Raw genomic sequence first — 21995 nt, forward strand, 5'->3', positions numbered from 1 at the left:
GCTAAACTTCCCTCATGTGAAGAATGCACAAGTTTAGATTTGTCAGTCATAAATTCTATAGTTGGCTTAAAATATGACGGTGTGAGTTGAAATATGTGCTTAACTCCAAACGTTGCATTATTTTAGCTTGATATAATAACAGTATTCTAAAGCTTAGTCATAATTGTTTGTCATCGCTAGCTACACTGCTAACTAAGCAGTAGTTTGGATGCTAGCGTTTATTTGACTATAACATGTTTACTTGCAGAAATGTCATTTTATTTACGTAAAATGTATGACTATTTTGGCAGATAACAATACAATTTATACATAAACGGAACTTAATCATTGGAACACTTTACGATTGTACAATTTGGGGAAAAATATGCCACAAAAGGGTTTGTTTCAAATGATCAGCAGGTGTGAATGAGCAAGTTCCGGAAATCTCGCGAGGCTTTATTTTGGTGAGTTAAAGAAATAACTTCACAAGTGTATTTTTGCTTTTTTGTCTTTATATGTAATGTCACTGCTGACGCTCATCATAGAACGGAAAATGGAACTTTTCCTCACATGGCGGCAGGGGCTCTACTCACTTTGGTATGTCCTGGCTGCTCGGTACAATATGGCTTAACAGTGATATTAACATAAGAAAAATGGACGCGACGAAGTGGGCAGCCTGCAAGTTTTTTTGCTTGGTGACTTGACCCTTTGTGTACAGGCTTCATCAAAGGGAGAGTACACATTTTCCCATCTTATGTGTACACTTCAGCTTAATTTCAGTTAAGTGTCCGATATCATCATCCTCATTAAAAAAAAAAGTTTTACATTTTATTGGTTTGTGTTTAAAATCTCCGACTTAAACGCTGCGATACAAGCAGTCCTGCAGCGTGCTGTGCAAATGTATACGTGTCCTCCAATAATCACCCAAAGTTGGTATTTTCTTCTATTTTAGTCAAGTCCTTTACGAAAGATAAACATGCGAGGCTATAGGCTACCAGGAGCTTGCAGCTACGCAACAGCTAAACACACAATAGCACACAAGCTAGACATTAGGGGTCCTCAAAAATTCGATTCACATCCGGACCGAGATTCTTATTTATTCCGATTCTAAATCGATTTATAATTTTCGAAAATCTATTTTTAATTATATCGTTTTAAATACATTTTTAAAAAGACGTTTTTCTCTCCACGCATACGTCATCTTTTGCACAGTGGCTGTGTTTTTAAAAGGTGTACATCTTTATTGTTTTACAGTTCTCTTTTATGTATTTTAAAATGTATGTCTTAACGCAGGGGTGTCCAAACTTTTTCCACTGAAAAATTTAAGCATGCGGGGGCCATTTTGATATTTTTCATTTTCAAACCTTAACAAAAAATGTATGGATTTTTTTTTTTTTAACCTTTAGGGCTCCCGGGGACTATAAAGGGTCTCAGTCATTAAACTGTTAAAAATAAGTCAAATTATTATTATTTTTTTAAATTTAACGCTTACAGTAAATCTCTGTATCAACTTGGTTGATATAAAGTAAAAAAAAAAAGGATTTCTGTCAAAGACAACTTTGTTTTTTATAGTAAAACTGAAATATGCAGTATTTAGTAATTAGAGCCTTAAAAGATCAATAATGCAGGACACCATTGATTTTAATTCTTTAATATGTTTGAGTAATCACAGTGAAAAGTTAAATAAAATCCTACTAAATATATTTGGGATCCAAAAGGTCCCCCACTCATAAAGTGATACATTTGTATTAGTTTTTTTTTTTACTTTTAACACTTAAATTACAAGATCAACTTCAGATATATTTGTCGATTTTACGTTAGAACTATTATTTTGTTTGTTTTATTATCAATTTTGCAATTTCTGCAGAATGTGTGGCGGGCAGTTAAACAATTAGCTGCGGGCCGCAAATGGCCCCCAGGCCGCACTTTGGACACCCCTGTCTTAACGTATTACTTTTTTGAAACTGCTCTGTGACATGTGCTGTTGACCTCTTGGCCAGGTCACCCTTGTGAAAGAGATCTTGATCTCAATGGGTTTCTTATCTGGTTAAATAAAGGTTGTAATAATCAACCAAAAGGAGGTTTTGTAACCTGTATGTATCCTGTTCTGAAAAGGTTTTATTCTACCAAATAATACATTGCAAGAATCGGTTGGAATTTAGAATCGATTCTGAATCGAATTGTCACCCCAAGAATCGGAATCGGATCGAATCCTGAGGTGCCTAAAGATTTACATCTCTACTAACTATATGTAATAAGTTGCTACACAACAGCTAAGCACAAAATAGCACACAAGCTAGTTGACGTATGTAATAAGTGTCTTTAATAGAACAGTATTGCAATTTAAAACACCACATTTGTCATTATAAACTAGTATCAAAATAATTATAGTTGCATATTACTTACATTTTTTTTTTTTTAAACAGAAGCGAATTAGAAAGTATCCAGTAACAAATGTGTCCGCATCATGCAATTTACGGCACCATGAGCTTGATTTAATAAATCATTGTGGTGTCAAAAAACAACAACCATATCCACTTCCATTTAAAGACAGCATAAGTTAATTCCAGTTAATACTACATTTTTGAGTGTTTTTCATACCTACCATTGTTCTCTGTTCGACTAAGTTCCCTTGATTAAGCTTTTTCTAACTTTCTACTCTATGAAACAATACAAGTGTGTACTATGATTTGTGCTAATATCGGATTAATATCAGTACCGTATCAGAAGTGAAAAAGTTGTATCAGGACGCCCCTAGTTAAAATGTTGCTTCCACGTTGTTAGTACAGTCCATCAATGTTTCATGATGGTAAACACAGAGGTGCTCGATTATGTCTTGTCCTCTGAGCTTTACAGTGTGTCAGGACCACATACTTATCATGTCAAAATAAATCCCAAACCACCTCCAGGGGTTTGGGCGGAGCGAAGGAGTCAAGAAGTCTATACCTGAAGATTCCTGAGGCTTATTTTCACTCTTTCAGATCCCCCACTTGCTGACGCTTCTGAGTTGTGCAGGTATGATTTTCTTTTGTTTACATGCACCTGGGGATAGCTTGATTGTCAACACTAAATTGGCCCTAGTGTGTGAATGTGAGTGTGAATGTTGTCTGTATCTGTGTTGGCCCTGCGATGAGGTGGCGACTTGTCCAGGGTGTACTCCGCCTTCCGCCCGCATGCAGCTAAAATAGGCTCCAGCACCCCCCGCGACTCCGAAAGGGACAAGTGGTAGAAAATGGATGGATGGATGTTTGTGGGGTTTGTCCAGTATTTGTATTTAATCTTATCAACTTTGTAGCTGAGATAGGCTCCAGCGACCCCGAAGGGAATAAGCGGTTGAAAATGGATGGATGGATGGAACTTGTTTTAGAAGAACATGGACTAATAATGATGTTATGACAGGTTGAAACCTGCAATGGTATTTTGTTTTTGGCAACCTACACTCTTTTTTTCTGAGGTTCGATTTGTTTTAGTGATTTTTTTTTCCTGCAGGTACTTACTTGGAATTAGTAGGAATCGTAAATCACAGTGTACAGGTAAATATTGTCGTGGTTTGTATTAAAGATGCCTTTACTTTTATTGTAGTACAATAATGACCTCATGCTCTCATCATAGGCATTGTATTTATTTTTTGTCATACATTATTTTTTCTTGGTGCAATGATTATACAACATTTTAAATTATTATGAAACAATTGTTTGGTGCACACGTTTAAATACATTTGAGGCTTTTACTAACTTGGTCAGAGTTATACATATACTGTCAGCCCAAATATATATACACATACTTTATAAACCAAAGTCTCTTCATTGGTGTTTCCAGAAAAGTCTTATAACTTCAGTGTTGGCGCTAGGAATTTTCAAAAAGGGGACCCCAGGGACCCCATAAAGTCATAAAAATGGGGTCCCACTGTAAATTTTTGGGGTCCAACTTTTTTGTAACCGTTTAGAAATGATAAATGTATGCATTATCCTGTTATATCTCACATTATGTATTGTGTTTTAGAAAAAGGTTGTCATAAACGTTACTTAAGCCATTAAAAAAATAATACAAAAGAAAACACATTTTTATGCATACGTTAATGTATTCAGTTTTAAACATTCATTCACTTTCTTCTTTCCTTCATGGATCTAAACTTTACCGCTGCCGGTAGTTTTTTAAAATATTTTTATTTAATAAGTTGTAAGTGTATTTATTTCGGTATAAAAGTGTAAAAAGTGTTTTGCTTCGGTCATGAAATGATGATAATGGTGTGCCAGGGCATACATACATTTTATGTTTAACGCTTAAATCTCTAGAGCAGGGGTCCCCAAACTGCGGCCCGCGGGCAGTCCCAAGTGTAAAAATAAAAAAATTCGGTCTTTTCTTATCCACTTTGTACCGCTTGCTACTCACGGTGTCTCCTAGCCGCTCAGGCAAATCATATTGTCTAAAAATGCATTTTCTCATCGATAACGTGACATCATCGCGAGCGCGGAAAGTGCGCTATATATATCTAATATATATATCTAATATATATATATATATATCTAATATATATATATATATATATATATATATATATATATATATATATATATATATATATATATATATATATATATATGTATATATATATATATATATATATATATATATATATATATATATATATCTAATATAGATATTAGATATTGGCCCGTGGCCAAATTGTTTTAACCCAATGCGGCCCCCGAGTCAAAAAGTTTGGGGACCCCTGCTCTAGAGTCTACATCAACTTCAGATCTATTCGTTTTTTGTTTTTTTTTCTGTTGTTTTTTTGTTTGTTTATTTTCTGCCCCTTTTGTCAAAGAAAACTATGTTTTTTTATGGCAAACACACAAAATATGCTAAATCTTCCACGAAAAATATTTTTCAAAGTGGAATAATTGATATGAAGTAATCAGAGCCTTGGATAGGTCAATAATTCATAAAAACATTGATTTTGATTCAATATTATGTTTTGAGCAATAACAGTTTTAAAGGAAAAAAAAAGCTTTGTTTTATTAGTCAACATTGCAACATTTTCTAAACTACATTTCACCTGTAAGCTTTTTTATTCCACTTTTGTTGGGTTTTGATTTATTTTGACAGTATTTTTAGAATGTGCCGTGGGCCTTTAAAACTGGGCCGCAAATGGCCTCTGGGCTACACTTGTGACACCCCTGTTTTAGATAATAAAACATTTCATCTGATGAGTCTATCGATAAAAAGCAGAGCTAGGCGACGCATGCGCGTTTATCATAACGCACAGTCAGCGCTTCTGCTTCAGTAAACAATGACGGTGATGGCGTCGCTGTCAGCGATGCGAGCGACACTTGCTAATTTGTCAGCCGCTTCTCAGAGAGACTCCTTTTGAACACTCCTTGCACGTTGACAATTCAAAATGCACATATTTGCCCCGTTTGTTGACCTGCAAAGTATGTTTTTGGGGTGGAGGAGTCTGGTCGGGTGCTGGTTAACTTGAAGCTAACAGCTAGCCTGTCTCCACCCTTGAACGATGTCGAAACAGCGGGAGATAAAAGTGAAGTTTCCATGGACTCACAAAGACTAGAACAACTAATTTACTGGAGACATGGCACAGGAATGAAGTTAAAAAGTTTGACTTTACACTCACCTTAGTGTTTACCAAGAAGTCTTTCTTTTGACAGCCCCTTGCGGTAAAATTGTCCGAGTGCAAACCGAGGCAGTATTTGAGATTTATAAACCTTTCGGCGAATCAAAATTTAGGCACCACTCATCACCAGGCCAATACCATCCTACAGTGAAGCACGATGGTGGCAGCATAATGCTGTGGGGATGGTTTTCAGCGGCAGGAGCTGGGAGACTAGTCAGGATAGTGTCATGTCTGTGTGATCATGTTTGGTTTTAGTTATGTTTGGTTTTTGATTTTGGACTCTTTGGGCACTCTTGTTTATTTTGTCACCATAGCAACCCATTAGTTTCACCTGTCATGCCACGCACCTGTCTCACGCTTTGCACTCGCACACCTGTCACTAATCATGTCACTGCTATTTAAGCCTGTCTGTTTCTGTTGATCGTCCTGGTGACATCATCCATACTACCTCTGCTCACTGCATGCCATGCTATTTCTGACACCCCTGCTAACTTTGTTTGACTTCATGCACCCACAGTTCCATGGCAAGTAAGTTTTTGTTTATTGTTCATAGTTAATTGCCTTTGTGCTAGTCTTTTGGTTTCATTAGTTAAGTTTGTTCTCCGCCATTGTGCGCGCCTTTTGTTTGCTCCTTTTTTTGTAGTTTGTTAGTGTTTAAATAAATATGTATTTACTAGTGATGGGTTGATGAGGCCTCATGAAGCGTTTCGACACATTGCAAAACTGTATTGATACTGTGTCGATACTGTGTCACTAAATACTGACATCTGCTGGACATTAAAAATCCCTACAGGCAACCTATGGACCGACTCAACTGACACTGATATTATGACCTAGTATATACAATAATATAAACCAAGTCATTGTATTTCATTTAGGATTATTTCATATCTTCATTTAAATAAAAATAAATTTTTTAGATACAGTCAAATAATGTGAACATGTATCATGACTAGGGTGGTAGAAGGTGGGGATTGAACCCCAGTAACCAATTGCTGGCACAGCCACGCTACCAACTTCCCCACGCCGTCATTCCTGTACCTTCTCTAGTAACAGTACTGATGGGTCCACACAGATGCATCAGCGCATGCGTCGAGCTCATAGAGCGAAACCCTGTGTCGGTGCGCGTACCGCTTTTAGAAAGTCACGTGACCGATCATGAGCTGCTTTGGTCACGTGACCGATACGCGAACTGTATCGCACTGACGCCTCCTCTGTGCCCTGTGAGCAACCTTCCCTCTAAGGTGCGCGCCTGCGCAATTGCGCAGTGCTCAAGCGTCCTCCGCGCACACCGTGCGCCGCACAGCCAATATATGCCGCGCAACAAATCAAACCCATCTGAATTCTAAACAAAATAAACACATTTATTCTGTGTAATTTTGAAATGCAACTTTGAGTGACAGTGACAACAAGCGGCCCTAACGGTGTTCGTCAACAACACGCATTGCGCCGCTTCCTAATAAACACAGTTTGGCGCGCAGGCGTCAGTGTGATACAGTTCATGAGCGGTCACGTGACCAGAACAGCTCATGAGCGGTCACGTGACCAAAACAGCCCGTGTTTGGTCACGTGACTTTCTAAAAGCGATACGCGCACCGACACAGGGTATCGCTCTATGAGCTCGACGCATGCGCCGATGCATCGGTGTTGCCGGACCCATCACTAGTACCTTCACGCCATGTCCAGTCCAAATCCTTTGCACCATGGGAAAACAAACCACACCATAGTCCAAGTCTTGACAGATAGAGGGAAAGATGAATGCAGAAATGTACAGAGACATCGCTTCACATCCAACCTGATGGAGCTTAAGAGATGCTGCAAAAAGGAATGGGGAAACTGCCCAAAGATAGGTGTGCCAAGCTTGCGGCATCGTATTCAAAAAGACTTTAGGCTGTAGTTGCTGCCAAAGGTGCATCAACAAAGTATTGAGCAAAGGCTGTGCATATTTATGTACAGTCGCTATCCAAAGTTTACATACACTTGTAAAGAACATAATATCATGGCTGTCTTGGGTTTCCAGTAATTTCTACAACTCTTATTTTTTTGTGATAGAGTGATTGGAGCACATACTTGTTGGTCACAAAATACATTCATGAAGTTTGGTTCTTTTATGAATTTATTATGGGTCTACTGAAAATGTGAGCAAACCTGCTGAGTCAAAAGTATACATACAGCAATGTTAATATTTGGTTACATGTCACTTGGCAAGTTTCACTGCAATAAGGCGCTTTTGGTGGCCATCCACAAGCTTCTGGTTGAATTTTTGACCACTCCTCTTGACAAAATTCAGCTAAATTTGTTGGTTTTCTGACATGGACTTGTTTCTTCAGCATTGTCCACACGTCTAAGTCAGGACTTTGGGAAGGCCATACTAAAACCTTAATTGTAGCCTGATTTAGTCATTCCTATACTACTGTTGACGTGTGTTTGGGGTCATTGTCCTGTTGGAACAACCAACTGCGCCCAAGACCCAACCTCCGGGCTGATGATTTTAGGTTGTCCTGGAGAATTTGGAGGTAATCCTCCTTTTTCATTGTCCAATTTAAAGCACCAGTTTCACTGGCAGTATAACAGGCCCAGAGCATAATACTATCACCACCATGCTTGACAGTATGCATGGTGTTCCTGGGATTAAAAATTATTCTTCTCCAAAAATATTGCTGGGTATTGTGGCCAAAGAGCTCAATTTTTGCTGCTGATCACATGGACAAAGATAAGACCTTCTGGAGGAAAGTTCTGTGGCCAGATGAAACAAAAATGTAGCTGTTTGGGCACAATACCCAGCAATATGTTTGGAGGATAAAATGTGAGGCCTTTAACTCAGGAACACCATTCCTACCGTCAAGCATGGTGTTGGTAGTATTATGCTCTGGGCCTGTTTTGCTGCCAATGGAACTGGTGCTTTAAATGGGACAATGAAAAAGGACGTTTACCTCCAAATTCTTTAGGACAACCTAAAATCATCAGCCCGGAGGTTGGGTCTTGGGCGCCGTTGGGTGTTCCAACAGGATAATGACCCCAAACACATGTCAAAAGTGGTAAAGGAATGGCTAAATCATGCTAGAATTAAGGTTTTAGAATGGCCTTCCCAAAGTCCTGACTTAAACGTGTGGACAATGCTGAAGAAACAAGTCCATGTCAGAAAACCAACAAATTTAGCTGAACTGCACCAATTTTGTCAAGAGGAGTGGTCAAAACTTCTACCGGAAGCTTGTGGATGGCTACCAAAAGCGCCTTATTGCAGTGAAACTTGCCAAAGGACATATAACCAAATATTAACATTGCTGTACGTATACTTTTGACCCAGCAGATTTGGTCACATTTTCAGTAGACCCATAATAAATTCATAACAGAACCAAACTTCATGAATGTTTTTGTGACCAACAAGTATGTGCTCCAATCACTCTATCACAAAAAAATAAGAGTTGTAGAAAGTATTGGAGACTCAAGACAGCCATGACATCATGTTCTTTACAAGTGTATGTCAACTTTTGATCGTGACTGTATTTGTGATTTATATTTTTTAATAAATTAGCAAAATTTAAAAAATATATTTTCACATTGTCATTATGGGGTATTATTGTCTGCAGAATTTTGAAGACAAAAATGGATTTACTCCATTTTGGAATAAGAAAAGAAGCGCTGTGAATACTTTCCGGATGCACTGTAGAACTTCTATTACACCTGGTACATCCCGACACCATTTAAAACTAGAGGGGATAATATGTGTGTGTGTGTGTGTGTGTGTGTGTGTGTGCATATATAAGAAACTGGGTAAGAACATTGTTTTTATCTTCTTCGAGCAGAACGAAGGCCAAAGCTAGTATAGTTCAGTTCAGTTCAGTTTCAGTTTATTTCGAACATGCATACAATACAATGTAATGCATCACATATTTCCAGTTGTTTCATTACAGCACGTCCGAAAAGGAGTAGGAAGAAGCTGATCTTATTTAATCCTACCCCTTTTCATACCATAGCAATTTTATCCCATTCCCTTGTTCTCTGTAACAGAACAGTGAATAAATAAATAAGAAATTAATAATATACCATAGTAATTAAACAAATATTACATTCATAAATAATCTTTATCTCAAAATGTAATTCTAAAGTAAATTCTAAGGCTCTCCATTTTGCTCAAAGGAAGGAAAATGTCCCCATAACATTGTTTTGATATTGTCAGGCTTGTCCCTGACAGTTTGGTCAAGTTTTAGTTTTCTCTCTGTGTTTGTTTTATTTCCTGTCAGCACTCTTATTTTGGTTCAGTTTCCTGTTTGTCTCTCTGAGTGCTGTCCCCTCAGCTGTGACACACCTGGTGTCAATCAGCCAGCTGCTATTTAGACCTGCTTTGACCTCCAGTCAGTGCGGGATTATTGTAGTGTCTACTTGTCAATGTCGCTAATGATTGTCAAGGTCAGTGTCATTTATACTTGTTGATGTCATTTATACTTGTCGTTGTAGCTCTGTCTACTTCTGTTCACTCTGCTCATGTCATAGTTCATCCTGCTCGTTTCTTGCCACGTGAGTTTTGTTTATTCGTGTCACAGTAAGTGTTTTTGTTTCTTGTCCATAGTTTAGCCTTTGTGCTAGTTTCTGTTCTTAGCCAAGTTTGTTCTCCGCCTTGTGCGCGCCTTTTGTTTGTAACTTTTTGTTTGTTTTTTGCTACAGTGTTAAATTAAATCATGTTTTCCTGGACAATGCCTGCCGCCATCTCTGCATCTTGGGGTTCGTCACCTACACACTCTGACAGATATCAGGTTTGAGACAGGTGTGCTGCTGGTGTGGCCACAGTGTGCACGTCTAATGTTGCTCACATGTGGTCCACTGAATGCTCAGAGAGTTTGTGGGTTTGCTCAAACACGTGAAAAATTAGTGGGGACATTGCCCATATCTTACATGTCCTATTATGGAAATTGTTTATATGATGAGTCACGTTTCTTGCCTTGACAGATGCTGTGGTGACATCGTTGGAAGCGACATTCGTCTGAGTCACAAGAACGAAAATGGCTTTCTCTCAGATCCGCCTCAAAATCCTCCCCAGTGTTCGTTGCCTATTTGACAAAGTGGTCCAAGTGAAAGTGGAGGGTCTTGCTCCCCACAAAGCAGTACAGTTAAGGTCCAGGCTGGTTGATGACAAAGGGGTGGTTTTCAAAGCCTCTGCCCTATACAAAGCCGATGAAAGTGGCTTGGTAGACGTGAGTAGCGACCCCTCTCTAGGTGGGAGCTACACTGGAGTGGAGCCCATGGGTTTACTGTGGGCCATGGCACCAGAAACTCCACACAAAAAAGTTGTGAAGAAGAACGTGCTGAGCCCGACCCTAATTGAGATAGCGGCGCACAACGGCGACACTGGAGAACTCTTAGCTTGTGAAACCAACGAGCGAGGATACATGGCGGAGGGCATGAAGAGAATCCCTGTGCAAGAGGGAAGAGTGCGAGGAGTTCTGTTTATCCCTCCAGGTTGGTCTCGACTGCTGCATGAAAATACTTTCTTCCCTTTTGATTTGACTTTGATTTATTTTCAGGAAAGGGTCCGTTTCCTGCGATTGTGGATTTATATACTTTCGGCGGAGGCCTCAGTGAGCAGAGAGCCAGCCTGTTGGCGAACAAAGGTTTTGTTGTGCTGGCACTGGCCTATTATGGCTACCAAGATTTACCAAAAAAACCCAAACGCTTAGATTTGGAATATTTTGAAGAGGCGGCAAACTACCTACAGAATCATCCAGAGGTTAGTCAATTCATATACACAGGGGGCTCTATAGAACACACGTCCACCAGGAACAACTATCTCAAACAAACTGTTTTTAACTGAATTGGGGTATTCCAGGCATTGTAAGAGGTGCAACAAACTCTGAGCCTAAACCAGATATCTGAGTTGACTCACTCTAAAATGGGAAACTCCAGAACAGATCATCTAAATTAGTTCAATGTTTACTCAGAGTTACGACCATAATAAAAAGTGATGATCAATGGAGAGCTCTTTCAACACTTCACTATAGAGCAGGTAGCTAATGGTGGCGCATGGGAATGCAGCGACTCTGCTAACGCTCTTGGGAGTGTAGAGCGATTTGGCAAAAAACACCTGTCATTTCTGTCAATTTCATGGCTGGCTCAAAGCGTGAACACTCTGTGATCACATATGACCGACAGACAATTCTGGATGTGGATGGATCGGGTCGTTATAGACTGAAAGATGCATGTACGGTGGACCTCCTCGCTAGCATGGGAATACTTCGTGGGCTACATCGAGCGGCCTTTGTAGCAGCGGAGTCAAGTGCTAGCGGTGACCACCAATGGAGACGACATAGGCGGTGTGAGCGGAAGCAGAAGCGGGGATGCCGAGCTGGGCTAACAACAAAGAGAAAAGCTAACCAAAGAAGCGTGGAGTCTCTGGGTAAGAAGCCATTTAAACTAGAACTAGCCGGCGTCAGGCTGGATAATCCCTGCACACATAGCAATTCTCTTAGAATAAAACACAACTCACATAATGTTTTTTCTTTTGTGACCATGTCAGAGGCAGACATACATTGTACTGAGGTAGCTAACTATGATGCGTTCAGTTTATCGCAACATCAAGCAAACAATCTGAATATCCCCGTCGTATCAATTCCTAGATATGATCGAAACTATTTAAAGTGCAATATGCATAATAAACGCAACATTATTAATATTGCTACTTCGGATAATTTCAACAAACAATCCTCAAAACAGCCCACTACCTATAATATGGGCTTTTTAAACATAAGATCATTATCTTCCAAAACGCTATTAGTTAATGAAGTCATTAGAGACAACAAACTTGACGTCGTTGGTCTCGCCGAGACCTGGCTCAAACCAGACGATTTTTTTGCGCTAAATGAAGCATCTCCTCCTGGCTATACCAATACACATGTTGCCCGACCTCTTAAAAGGGGAGTGGGTGTCGCACTAATATACAATGAAAACTATAATCTTACACCTAACCTAAATAATAAATATAACTCGTTTGAGGTGCTCACTTTGAGGTTTGTCACACCGCTGCCTCTCCACCTGGCTGTTATCTACCGCCCCCCTGGGCCCTATTCGGACTTCATCAGTGAATTCTCAGAGTTTGTTGCTGATCTAGTGACGCACGTCGACAATATAATCATAATGGGGGACTTTAATATCCATATGAATACCCCATCGGACCCTCCATGCGTGGCGCTCCAGACTATAATTGATAGCTGTGGTCTTACACAAATAATAAATGAACCCACGCATCGCAACGGTAATACGATAGATCTAGTGCTTGTCAGGGGTGTCACCACCTCTAAAGTTACGATACTCCCGTACACTAAAGTAATGTCCGATCATTACCTTATAAAATTCGAAGTTCTGACTCATTATCAACAAACTAATAATAATAATAATAACTACTATAGCAGCCGCAACATTAATGCTGCCACAACGACGACTCTTACTGACCTACTGCCTTCGGTAATGGCACCATTCCCAAATTATGTGGGCTCTATTGATAACCTCACTTACAACTTTAATGACGCCCTGCGCGACACCATTGATATTGTAGCACCGCTAAAGCTAAAAAGGGCCCCTAAAAGGCGTACCCCATGGTTTACAGAAGAAACTAAAGCCCAGAAATTATCATGTAGAAAGCTGGAACGCAAATGGCGTGCGACTAAACTTGAGGTTTTCCATCAAGCATGGTGTGATAGTTTAATAACTTATAAACGCATGCTTACCTCAGCTAAAGCTAAATATTACTCAAATCTCATCCACCTCAACAAAAATGATCCTAAATTTCTGTTTAGTACAGTAGCATCGCTAACCCAACAAGGGACTTCTCCCAGTAGCTCCACCCACTCAGCAGATGACTTTATGAATTTCTTTAATAAGAAAATTGAAGTCATTAGAAAAGAGATTAAAGACAATGCATCTCAGCTACAACTGGGTTCTATTAACACAGATACGACTGTATATACGACGGATACCGCCCTCCAAAATAGTTTCTCTCTCTTTGATGAAATAACATTGGAGGAATTGTCAAAATGTGTAAATGGGACAAAACAAACAACATGTTTACTTGACCCAATTCCTGGGAAACTTATCAAGGAGCTTTTTGTATTACTAGGTCCATCAGTGTTAAATATTATAAACTTATCACTTTCCTCTGGCACTGTTCCCCTAGCATTCAAAACAGCGGTTATTCATCCTCTACTCAAAAGACCTAACCTCGATCCTGATCTCCTGGTAAACTACCGGCCGGTGTCCCACCTTCCGTTTATCTCGAAAATCCTCGAAAAAATTGTAGCACAGCAGCTAAATGAACACTTAGCGTCTAACAATCTCTGTGAACCTTTTCAATCCGGTTTCAGGGCAAATCACTCTACGGAGACAGCCCTCGCAAAAATGACTAATGATCTATTGCTAACGATGGATTCTGATGCTTCATCTATGTTGCTGCTTCTTGATCTTAGCGCCGCTTTCGATACTGTTGATCATAATATTTTATTAGAGCGTATCAAAACGCGTATTGGGATGTCAGACTTAGCCTTGTCTTGGTTTAACTCTTATCTTACTGACAGGATGCAGTGTGTCTCCCATAACAATGTGACCTCGGACTATGTTAAGGTAACGTGCGGAGTTCCCCAGGGTTCGGTTCTTGGCCCTGCACTCTTTAGTATTTACATGCTGCCGCTAGGTGAAGTGAAGTGAAGTGAATTACATTTATATAGCGCTTTTTCTCAAGTGACTCAAAGCGCTTTACATAGTGAAACCCAATATCTAAGTTACATTCAAACCAGTGTGGGTGGCACTGGGAGCAGGTGGGTAAAGTGTCTTGCCCAAGGACACAACGGCAGTGACTAGGATGGCGGAAGCGGGGATCGAACCTGCAACCCTCAAGTTGCTGGCACGGCCGCTCTACCAACCGAGCTATACCGCCCCAGGTGACATCATACGCAAATACGGTGTTAGCTTTCACTGTTATGCTGATGACACTCAACTCTACATGCCCCTAAAGCTGACCAACACGCCGGATTGTAGTCAGCTGGAGGCGTGTCTTAATGAAATTAAACAATGGATGTCCGCTAACTTTTTGCAACTCAACGCTAAGAAAACGGAAATGCTGATTATCGGTCCTGCTCAACACCGACATCTATTTAAAAATACCACCTTAACATTTGACAACCAAACAATTAAACAAGGTGACTCTGTAAAGAATCTGGGTATTATCTTCGACCCAACTCTCTCGTTTGAGTCGCACATTAAGAGTGTTACTAAAACGGCCTTCTTTCATCTCCGTAATATCGCTAAAATTCGTCCCATTTTGTCCACAAGCGATGCTGAGATCATTATCCATGCGTTCGTTACATCTCGTCTCGATTACTGTAACGTTTTATTTTCGGGCCTCCCTATGTCTAGCATTAAAAGATTACAGAGTGTACAAAATGCGGCTGCTAGACTTTTGACAAAAACAAGAAAGTTGGATCATATTACGCCTATACTGGCTCACTTGCACTGGCTTCCTGTGCACCTAAGATGCGACTTTAAGGTTTTACTACTTACGTATAAAATACTACACGGTCAAGCTCCTGCCTATCTTGCCGATTGTATTGTACCATATGTCCCGGCAAGAAATCTGCGTTCAAAGAACTCCGGCTTATTAGTGATTCCCAGAGCCCAAAAAAAGTCTGCGGGCTATAGAGCGTTTTCTATTCGGGCTCCAATACTATGGAATGCCCTCCCGGTAAAAGTTAGAGATGCTACCTCAGTAGAAGCATTTAAGTCTCATCTTAAAACTCATTTGTATACTCTAGCCTTTAAATAGACTCCCTTTTTAGACCAGTTGATCTGCCGTTTCTTTTCTTTTCTTTTCTACTCTGCTCCAAACCCGGGGTGGACCGCTAGCCTGTTCATCAGATGGGGACATCTCGTCTCCACTCGGGATGGTTCCTGCTGGCCCCACTATGGACTGGACTCTCGCTGATGTGTTGGACTTTCTCAATATTATGTCAGACCCACTCGACATCCATTGCTTTCGGTCTCCCCTAGGGGGGGGGGGGGGAAGGGGGGTTACCCACATATGCGGTCCTCTCCAAGGTTTCTCATAGTCATTCACATTGACGTCCCACTGGGGTGAGTTTTCCTTGCCCGTATGTGGGCTCTGTACCGAGGATGTCGTTGTGGCTTGTACAGCCCTTTGAGACACTTGTGATTTAGGGCTATATAAATAAACATTGATTGATTGATTGATATAGAAACTGGGGACAGAAAGGCAGTTTTTCTTGACTCAACATTAACATAAAGTGTAAATATGTGTTAATGTATTGGGGAGGATGCAGGTCTGATGCCAAGAAAGACCGGCGGTAGAGTTTTTTTGAAGGAATTTTCGGATGCAAAATCATGGAAACAAAACTTTATAATGTCTCAGAGTTTATTCTAAAGGCTTTTGATTGATTGATTGAAACTTTTATTAGTAGATTGCACAGTTCAGTACGTATTCCGTACAATTGACCACTAAATGGTAACACCCGAATAAGTTTTTCAACTTGTTTAAGTCGGGGTCCACATAGTCAATTCATGGCTCTGGAGATTCATGAAAGAAGTTTTAAATCCGAAGGAAAAGACTGTTCGTGCCACGACTGATACTGTTCCAGATGAAGTTAGCTATTGTTCTGGACTATCTTGCCAGTTGTGCGGAAAGTTAATCAGTTGGGAGTGCACAAATGCAGCGTGAAGAGGTTTTTGAACGCTTTATTCTTTGCCTTTAATATACCTGCTTCATTATCTTTCAGTATTTCGTTCTGGAGTCCAAATTAAGCCGGTATTTCACATTTCCTTTGCTACCTTCCTAAATAAATCTGTTTTTTTTTTCTACCATCAATACACCTTAAAATGGTCCGTTCTTTTAATTTGTGTAGCAAGTAAACAGTCTCCTCATCATTACATTTGTTGCTATGTTTAATGAATGATATCTGCTTTTGGGGTTGCATCCTGCGCGCTGAGACCGCCGCATGCGTGATACAAAGAGTCCTCTCCGACAGCACACAACTTCTCGAGAGATCTGGGGCCGTATTTATCAAGCTTCTTAGAATTACTCCATTTATCAAGCTTCTTAGAATTACTCCATTTTTCAAGCTTCTAAGAATTACTCCATTTATCAAGCTTCTTAGAATTACTCTTAAGAAGTCTGCTAAGAGTTGACTTATGAGTAAAGAAATTATTCGCTGAAAGCTGCACTTAAAAGTTAGTTATCAAGCGTCTTACTCACACTTTCAGCGAAGTGTAGGACTGAATCTTAAGTGTCACACTCAGAGCTGAATTACGACATTACTATGTGCCGTAAACGGAATTTTAGGTGACGTCATTTCTGTGTCCATAGAAATGACCAATCACTGAAGGGAATCCCTTGTCTGAGAATAAAGATATATCTTAGAAATATTTAAGTGGACAATGGGAGTGTATATTTTGACAATAAACTACAAAATAATACAAAACAAACAAACAATATTGGCAATGAATCAAAAATAAATGTTTCCTTTTCTTTCCAATTCATTACTCAGATATCGAAGCATTGTGATGACCTTTAGTTCTGCTATGAAAGCAGTGATGTTGCTGATGAGATGACGCCCCTTATTAAATCTGTGACAAAAATAATACCCGCTCTGTCTAAATGATACCGTTTGATCAGCTGCTCGTCATCAAACAAAGCCAGGACATCCTTCCGCTCCCTGAATGTTCGCGCATGTCTCTCTCGCCTCAGTGCCATCCCCCGCTGGCAACTCCTAACCACTTAGGACACCTCTAAAGGTCTCTTAAATATCGTGGAAAGTAGGAGTGATTCTTAGACTTAAGAAAGTTGATAAATAGCTTTTATTCTTAAGGTTGAGAGTAGGACTAAATTTCGCAAATTCTCAGGACTTAAGTGTAAAATGGCACTCTAGGACGCTTGATAAATACGGCCCCTGGTTTCTAATCGCATTATCCAGGTGTGTTAGTCCGACTTTTCAAAATCCAAACACGATCAGATTAAGGTGTTTCCATGGGTTGTAGGAGGCTAATTTAGACTCAATCTATTTGAGAAATCGGACTAATTCAGCGCCACCTGCGCTGACGGCAGCAGCAAGATCCCACCTCACTCCTACCCACTTCTCTAAAGTGGGCTGGCTCAAGGTGGAGGACAGGGTTAAACAACTTGCACTGAGCCTAGTCTATAAAATCCACTACACCTCCCTGATACCGAAGTACATGTCAAACTACTTCCTTAACGTAAATGACCGCCATAACCACAACACCAGGGGGAGCTCCACTAACCACGTTAAACCCAGATTCCGAACTAACAAAGGTCTTAACTCATTCTCTTTCTATGCCACATCAATGTGGAATGCGCTCCCAACAGGTATAAAAGAAAGGGCATCTCTATCCTCCTTCAAAACCGCAATAAAAGTTCACCTCCAGGCAGCTACAACCCTAAACTAACACCCTCCCCGGATTGCTAATAATCAAATGTAAACAATCAAATGCAGATACTTTTTCTTATGCCTTCTGATCTCTCTCTCTCTCTCTATGTCCACTACTTGCTGTCCATATCCTACCCCCCCCCTCCACACCCCTAATTGTAAATAATGTAAATAATTCATTGTGATTATCTTGTGTGATGACTGTATTATGATGATAGTATATATGATAGTATATATCTGTATCATGAATCAATTTAAGTGGAGCCCGACTTAAACAAGTTGAAAAACTTATTCGGGTGTTACCATTTAGTGGTCAATTGTACGGAATATGTACTTCACTGTGCAACCTACTAATAAAAGTCTCAATCAATCAATCAATCAAAGACCCAGCTTCCGCCAATGTTGATTATAAGTGCAATGGTACTCAAGAATAGGACTATACAGCCACCATGGCTCCCGCAAGCTTTTACTTCCTGATGGTGATGAGTCTCGATCCATAAGACAGACAAAGAGATTCTATGATTCGCCATAGCAACTGGGGACAAAAAAGGCCGTCTTTCCGGAGTCAACGCGTAAGTCATTGATTTAGTGTTTACTCTGAGTAAAAGCTAAATCGACCAGGTTAAGTTTACGGCGTAAGTTACAATAGTAACTGACTCTGTGTTTGACTTACCTCTGTTTTTGGAACGGAAAACCATGAATTTCCATTATCTTAGGGCAGTGGTTCTTAACCTGGGTTCGATCGAACCCTAGGGGTTCGGTGGAGCCTCCGCCACGGAGGTAAAGAGACATCCGACTTATCGTGTAAATAAAAACTTCTCCCTATCAGCGTATTATGGATACCCCCAAACAATGTTCCCTCTAATTTTCCATCTGATTTGCAGGTTTTTTGATTGATTGATTGAAACTTTTACTAGCAGATTGCAAAGGAAGAGAATACACAGTACAGTACATATTCCGTACAATTGACCACTAAATGGTAACACCCGAATAAGTTTTTCAACTTGTTTAAGTCGGGGTGCACGTTAATCAATTCATGGTAATGTGTGTAAGGTGTGTAATTTGTTGTGAGTTCATGCACTGTGTTGGTTTTGTTCTTTGAACAAGGTGATGTTCATGCACGGTTCATTTTGTGCACCAGTAAAAAAACATACGACTTTTTCTTGAATTTGAAAAAAATATATACCGTATTTTTCGGAGTAAAAGTCGCACCGGAGTATAAGTCGCACCACCCGAAAATGCATAATAAAGAAGGAAAAAAACATATAAGTCGCACTGGAGTATAAGTCGAATTTTTTGGGGACATTTATTTGATAAAACCCAACACCAAGAATAGACATTAGAAAGGCAATTTAAAATAAATAAAGAATAGTGAACAACAGGCTGAATAAGTGTACGTTATATGAGGCATAAATAACCAACTGAGAACGTGCCTGGTATGTTAACGTAACATATTATGGTAAGAGTCATTCAAATAACTATAACATATAGAACATGCTATATGTTTACCAAACAATCTGTCACTCCTAATCGCTAAATCCCATGAAATCTTATACATCTAGTCTCTTACGTGAATGAGCTAAATAATATTATTTGATATTTTACGATAATGTGTTAATCATTTCACACATAAGTCGCTCCTGAGTATAAGTCGCACCCCCTGCCAAACTATGAAAAAAACTGCGTCTTATAGTCTGAAAAATACGGTATATATATTTTTCACTAAAGAAGGGTTCGGTGAATGCGCATATGAAACTGGTGGGGTTCGGTACCTCCAACAAGGTTAAGAACCACTGTCTTAGGGTTTACATAATCAGTGTTTTCACTTAACCTGCTTTATGGAATACCCCCAAGGTCCGCTCAGTCCGCTGGGCCTTCTGTTGTGTCCGTCCCTTCCGTTGTCTCTTAACGTGGTTGGGTTGTTGGCGTACAGTTGTTGTGTTGACGCGGTTGCATTGGTAATGGCTTTTGAAGACGTGTTGTAGCTGTTGTGGGGTTTGCAATTGTTATGACCTTTCTCGACCACCGTAGACAAGTCATATACATTATTTACAATATATGCAGGTATTGTTTAAATGTTATAGTGAATATTATTTGTTTTTTCACAGGTTTTCCCCGGCATAGGTGTCATATCAATGTCTCACAGCGGTGCTCTAGGTTTGTCGATGGCATCTTTTCTCCCAGGCATCACAGCGACTGTCTGCATTAACGGCTGCCTTGCAAACACTGTGATTCCATTACATTACAAAGACATTGTCATACCGCCACTCCAACCCAACCTACAGAATATTCGGATGGTAGAATCTGGAATCATTGACATACGCAACGTCATTCCGGACCCAACCCTGGAAAAAAACATAGCGTCTTTAATTCCAATTGAACGTGCAAGCTGCCATTTCCTGTTTGCTGTTTCGGAAGACGACCACAATTGGACCAGCGCTGTTTTCGCCAAGCGGGCCGCTGAGCTTTTGGGAAATCACGGCAAGGAATCGTTCGAAGTAGTGTCTTATCCAAATGCTGGTCACCTTTTGGAGGTTCCACACATGCCGTGTTGCTCATCTGGCTTCCATGCAGCATTGGGATGTGCTGTGGTGTTTGGTGGTGAGCCAAAAGCCCACTCAGAGGCTCAGCTGGACCTGTGGGAGCGAGTCCAAGAGTTCTTTAAGAAACACTTGAAAAGCACCAGTGCTAATTAAAAAGCATGTCACGTATCCCAGACTGATAGCCTGTACCCAACCGAAAGGTGCTCGTGCACTGAACATTTTGAGAAGCGTTTGAAATTCTCCTAACTGGCAGACATGAAAGTTCCTGAAAAAAATCGAACTAAAACACACCATTAGTGGCTTAACAAAACTTTTTTTTTTTTAAATGTCAATTTTTCGCAATTACTAATTATATGGATAAAAAACGCTCGTCCATCTGAAGGATTTGTCTGGCATTCAAGGCCTGTAACTCAGGGATTGGTATCGAATCTGTTACTTTTTTTGGCATTGACCAAATCCCGCTGGTCCAACCGGGCACAGATTCACGTAAAATCCAACGCCTCAGTTGGCTCTTTCAACTTCGGCACTTGGCAATCACTCCAGCAGCACCGAGAGCGGACTCAGCCCAACTACCTGTAGGTAATTTTGCAATTTCCAATGCCAGCAAAGAAAGTGACTCATAAAAATGCTCCAACGTAAGTTAAGTAAGGCTCCACATTTCCAAAAAGCTCGCTTGATGTTAATATACTTTTGACTTTGCGATTGGCATGCTACTGATTAGCATTAGCGATTTTACATGGCAATTTTAACACCTCCAAATTTGTTAATGAAAACTACTACTAAGACGCACGCTACAATCAAACAGCTGGTGCATATTAAGTACAATATTTACAGTATTAACACTTTTTAGGGCGCAACACACAGCAACGACTGAACTGACCAACACACTATAAACTATACACTAATGCCATCTAATGTCTTGGACTTGCAACTGAAATAAACAAAAATATTTCATAATATATATCATAAGCTCATATTTAAATTTTGTAATAAAAACAATCATTATTTATTAACACATGTAAAAGTAGATGTGTTGTCACAGTGTCCTGCCGAAATCTTTGTATCTTCTCACTCAGTGAACAAAGCAAAGGCTGCATTGTTAGTTAAATAATTCAAATAATTAATTTACATTTGTTATGACATTCTCTTGATGAGCGTATTTAAACTTCTGCTGACAACTGTACTTTATTTAAAGGACCCAAAGTGTATTTGTATGTACTTTTTGCTCCTGAAAATGAATCTGGCAGTTATTTCCCATTATATCAAATCGTTTTTGAGAGATGGGTAGGTTACTAAGTGTACTTGGAACGCCCTCTCTCCATCGCTAGACTGGATATGTTGGATGTGACGTCATCTACAGAAGTAAAGCCCATTTCCCTTTACTTAATTGTATGTTTTTGTCGC

General features: G+C 39.9%; 1 protein-coding gene across 3 annotated transcripts; it reads left to right on the forward strand.

The window, feature by feature from the left end:
- Positions 1-399: 399 nt before the first annotated feature.
- On the forward strand, positions 400-21584 carry LOC133640985 (acyl-coenzyme A thioesterase 1-like). 3 transcript variants are annotated; one of them, XM_062034746.1, is made up of 8 exons: positions 400-443; positions 525-576; positions 2961-2994; positions 3469-3512; positions 10277-10333; positions 10559-11068; positions 11134-11336; positions 20157-21584. In XM_062034746.1, the coding sequence occupies exons 6-8, from the start codon at positions 10612-10614 to the stop codon at positions 20742-20744; spliced, it is 1248 nt and encodes a 415-aa protein (XP_061890730.1). In that variant the 5' UTR covers positions 400-443; positions 525-576; positions 2961-2994; positions 3469-3512; positions 10277-10333; positions 10559-10611; the 3' UTR covers positions 20745-21584. The 3 variants fall into 3 exon arrangements, with proteins under 3 accessions (XP_061890730.1, XP_061890731.1, XP_061890732.1); XM_062034747.1 differs by lacking the exon at positions 10277-10333; XM_062034748.1 differs by lacking the exons at positions 400-443; positions 525-576; positions 3469-3512; positions 10277-10333 and having other exon boundaries at positions 2746-2994.
- The last annotated feature ends 411 nt before the right edge of the window (positions 21585-21995 follow it).

This window comes from Entelurus aequoreus, linkage group LG23, assembly GCF_033978785.1.
Source record: "Entelurus aequoreus isolate RoL-2023_Sb linkage group LG23, RoL_Eaeq_v1.1, whole genome shotgun sequence".
NCBI lineage: Eukaryota > Metazoa > Chordata > Actinopteri > Syngnathiformes > Syngnathidae > Entelurus > Entelurus aequoreus.

Excerpts from the sequence above, each read along its gene's own strand:
- LOC133640985 (XM_062034746.1), top strand. The coding sequence starts at position 10,612 with ATGGCTTTCTCTCAGATCCGCCTCAAAATCCTCCCCAGTGTTCGTTGC. Across the intron at positions 11,069-11,133 it reads AGTTCTGTTTATCCCTCCAG|GAAAGGGTCCGTTTCCTGCG; the intron begins GTTGGTCTCGAC and ends ATTTATTTTCAG. Across the intron at positions 11,337-20,156 it reads ACCTACAGAATCATCCAGAG|GTTTTCCCCGGCATAGGTGT; the intron begins GTTAGTCAATTC and ends GTTTTTTCACAG.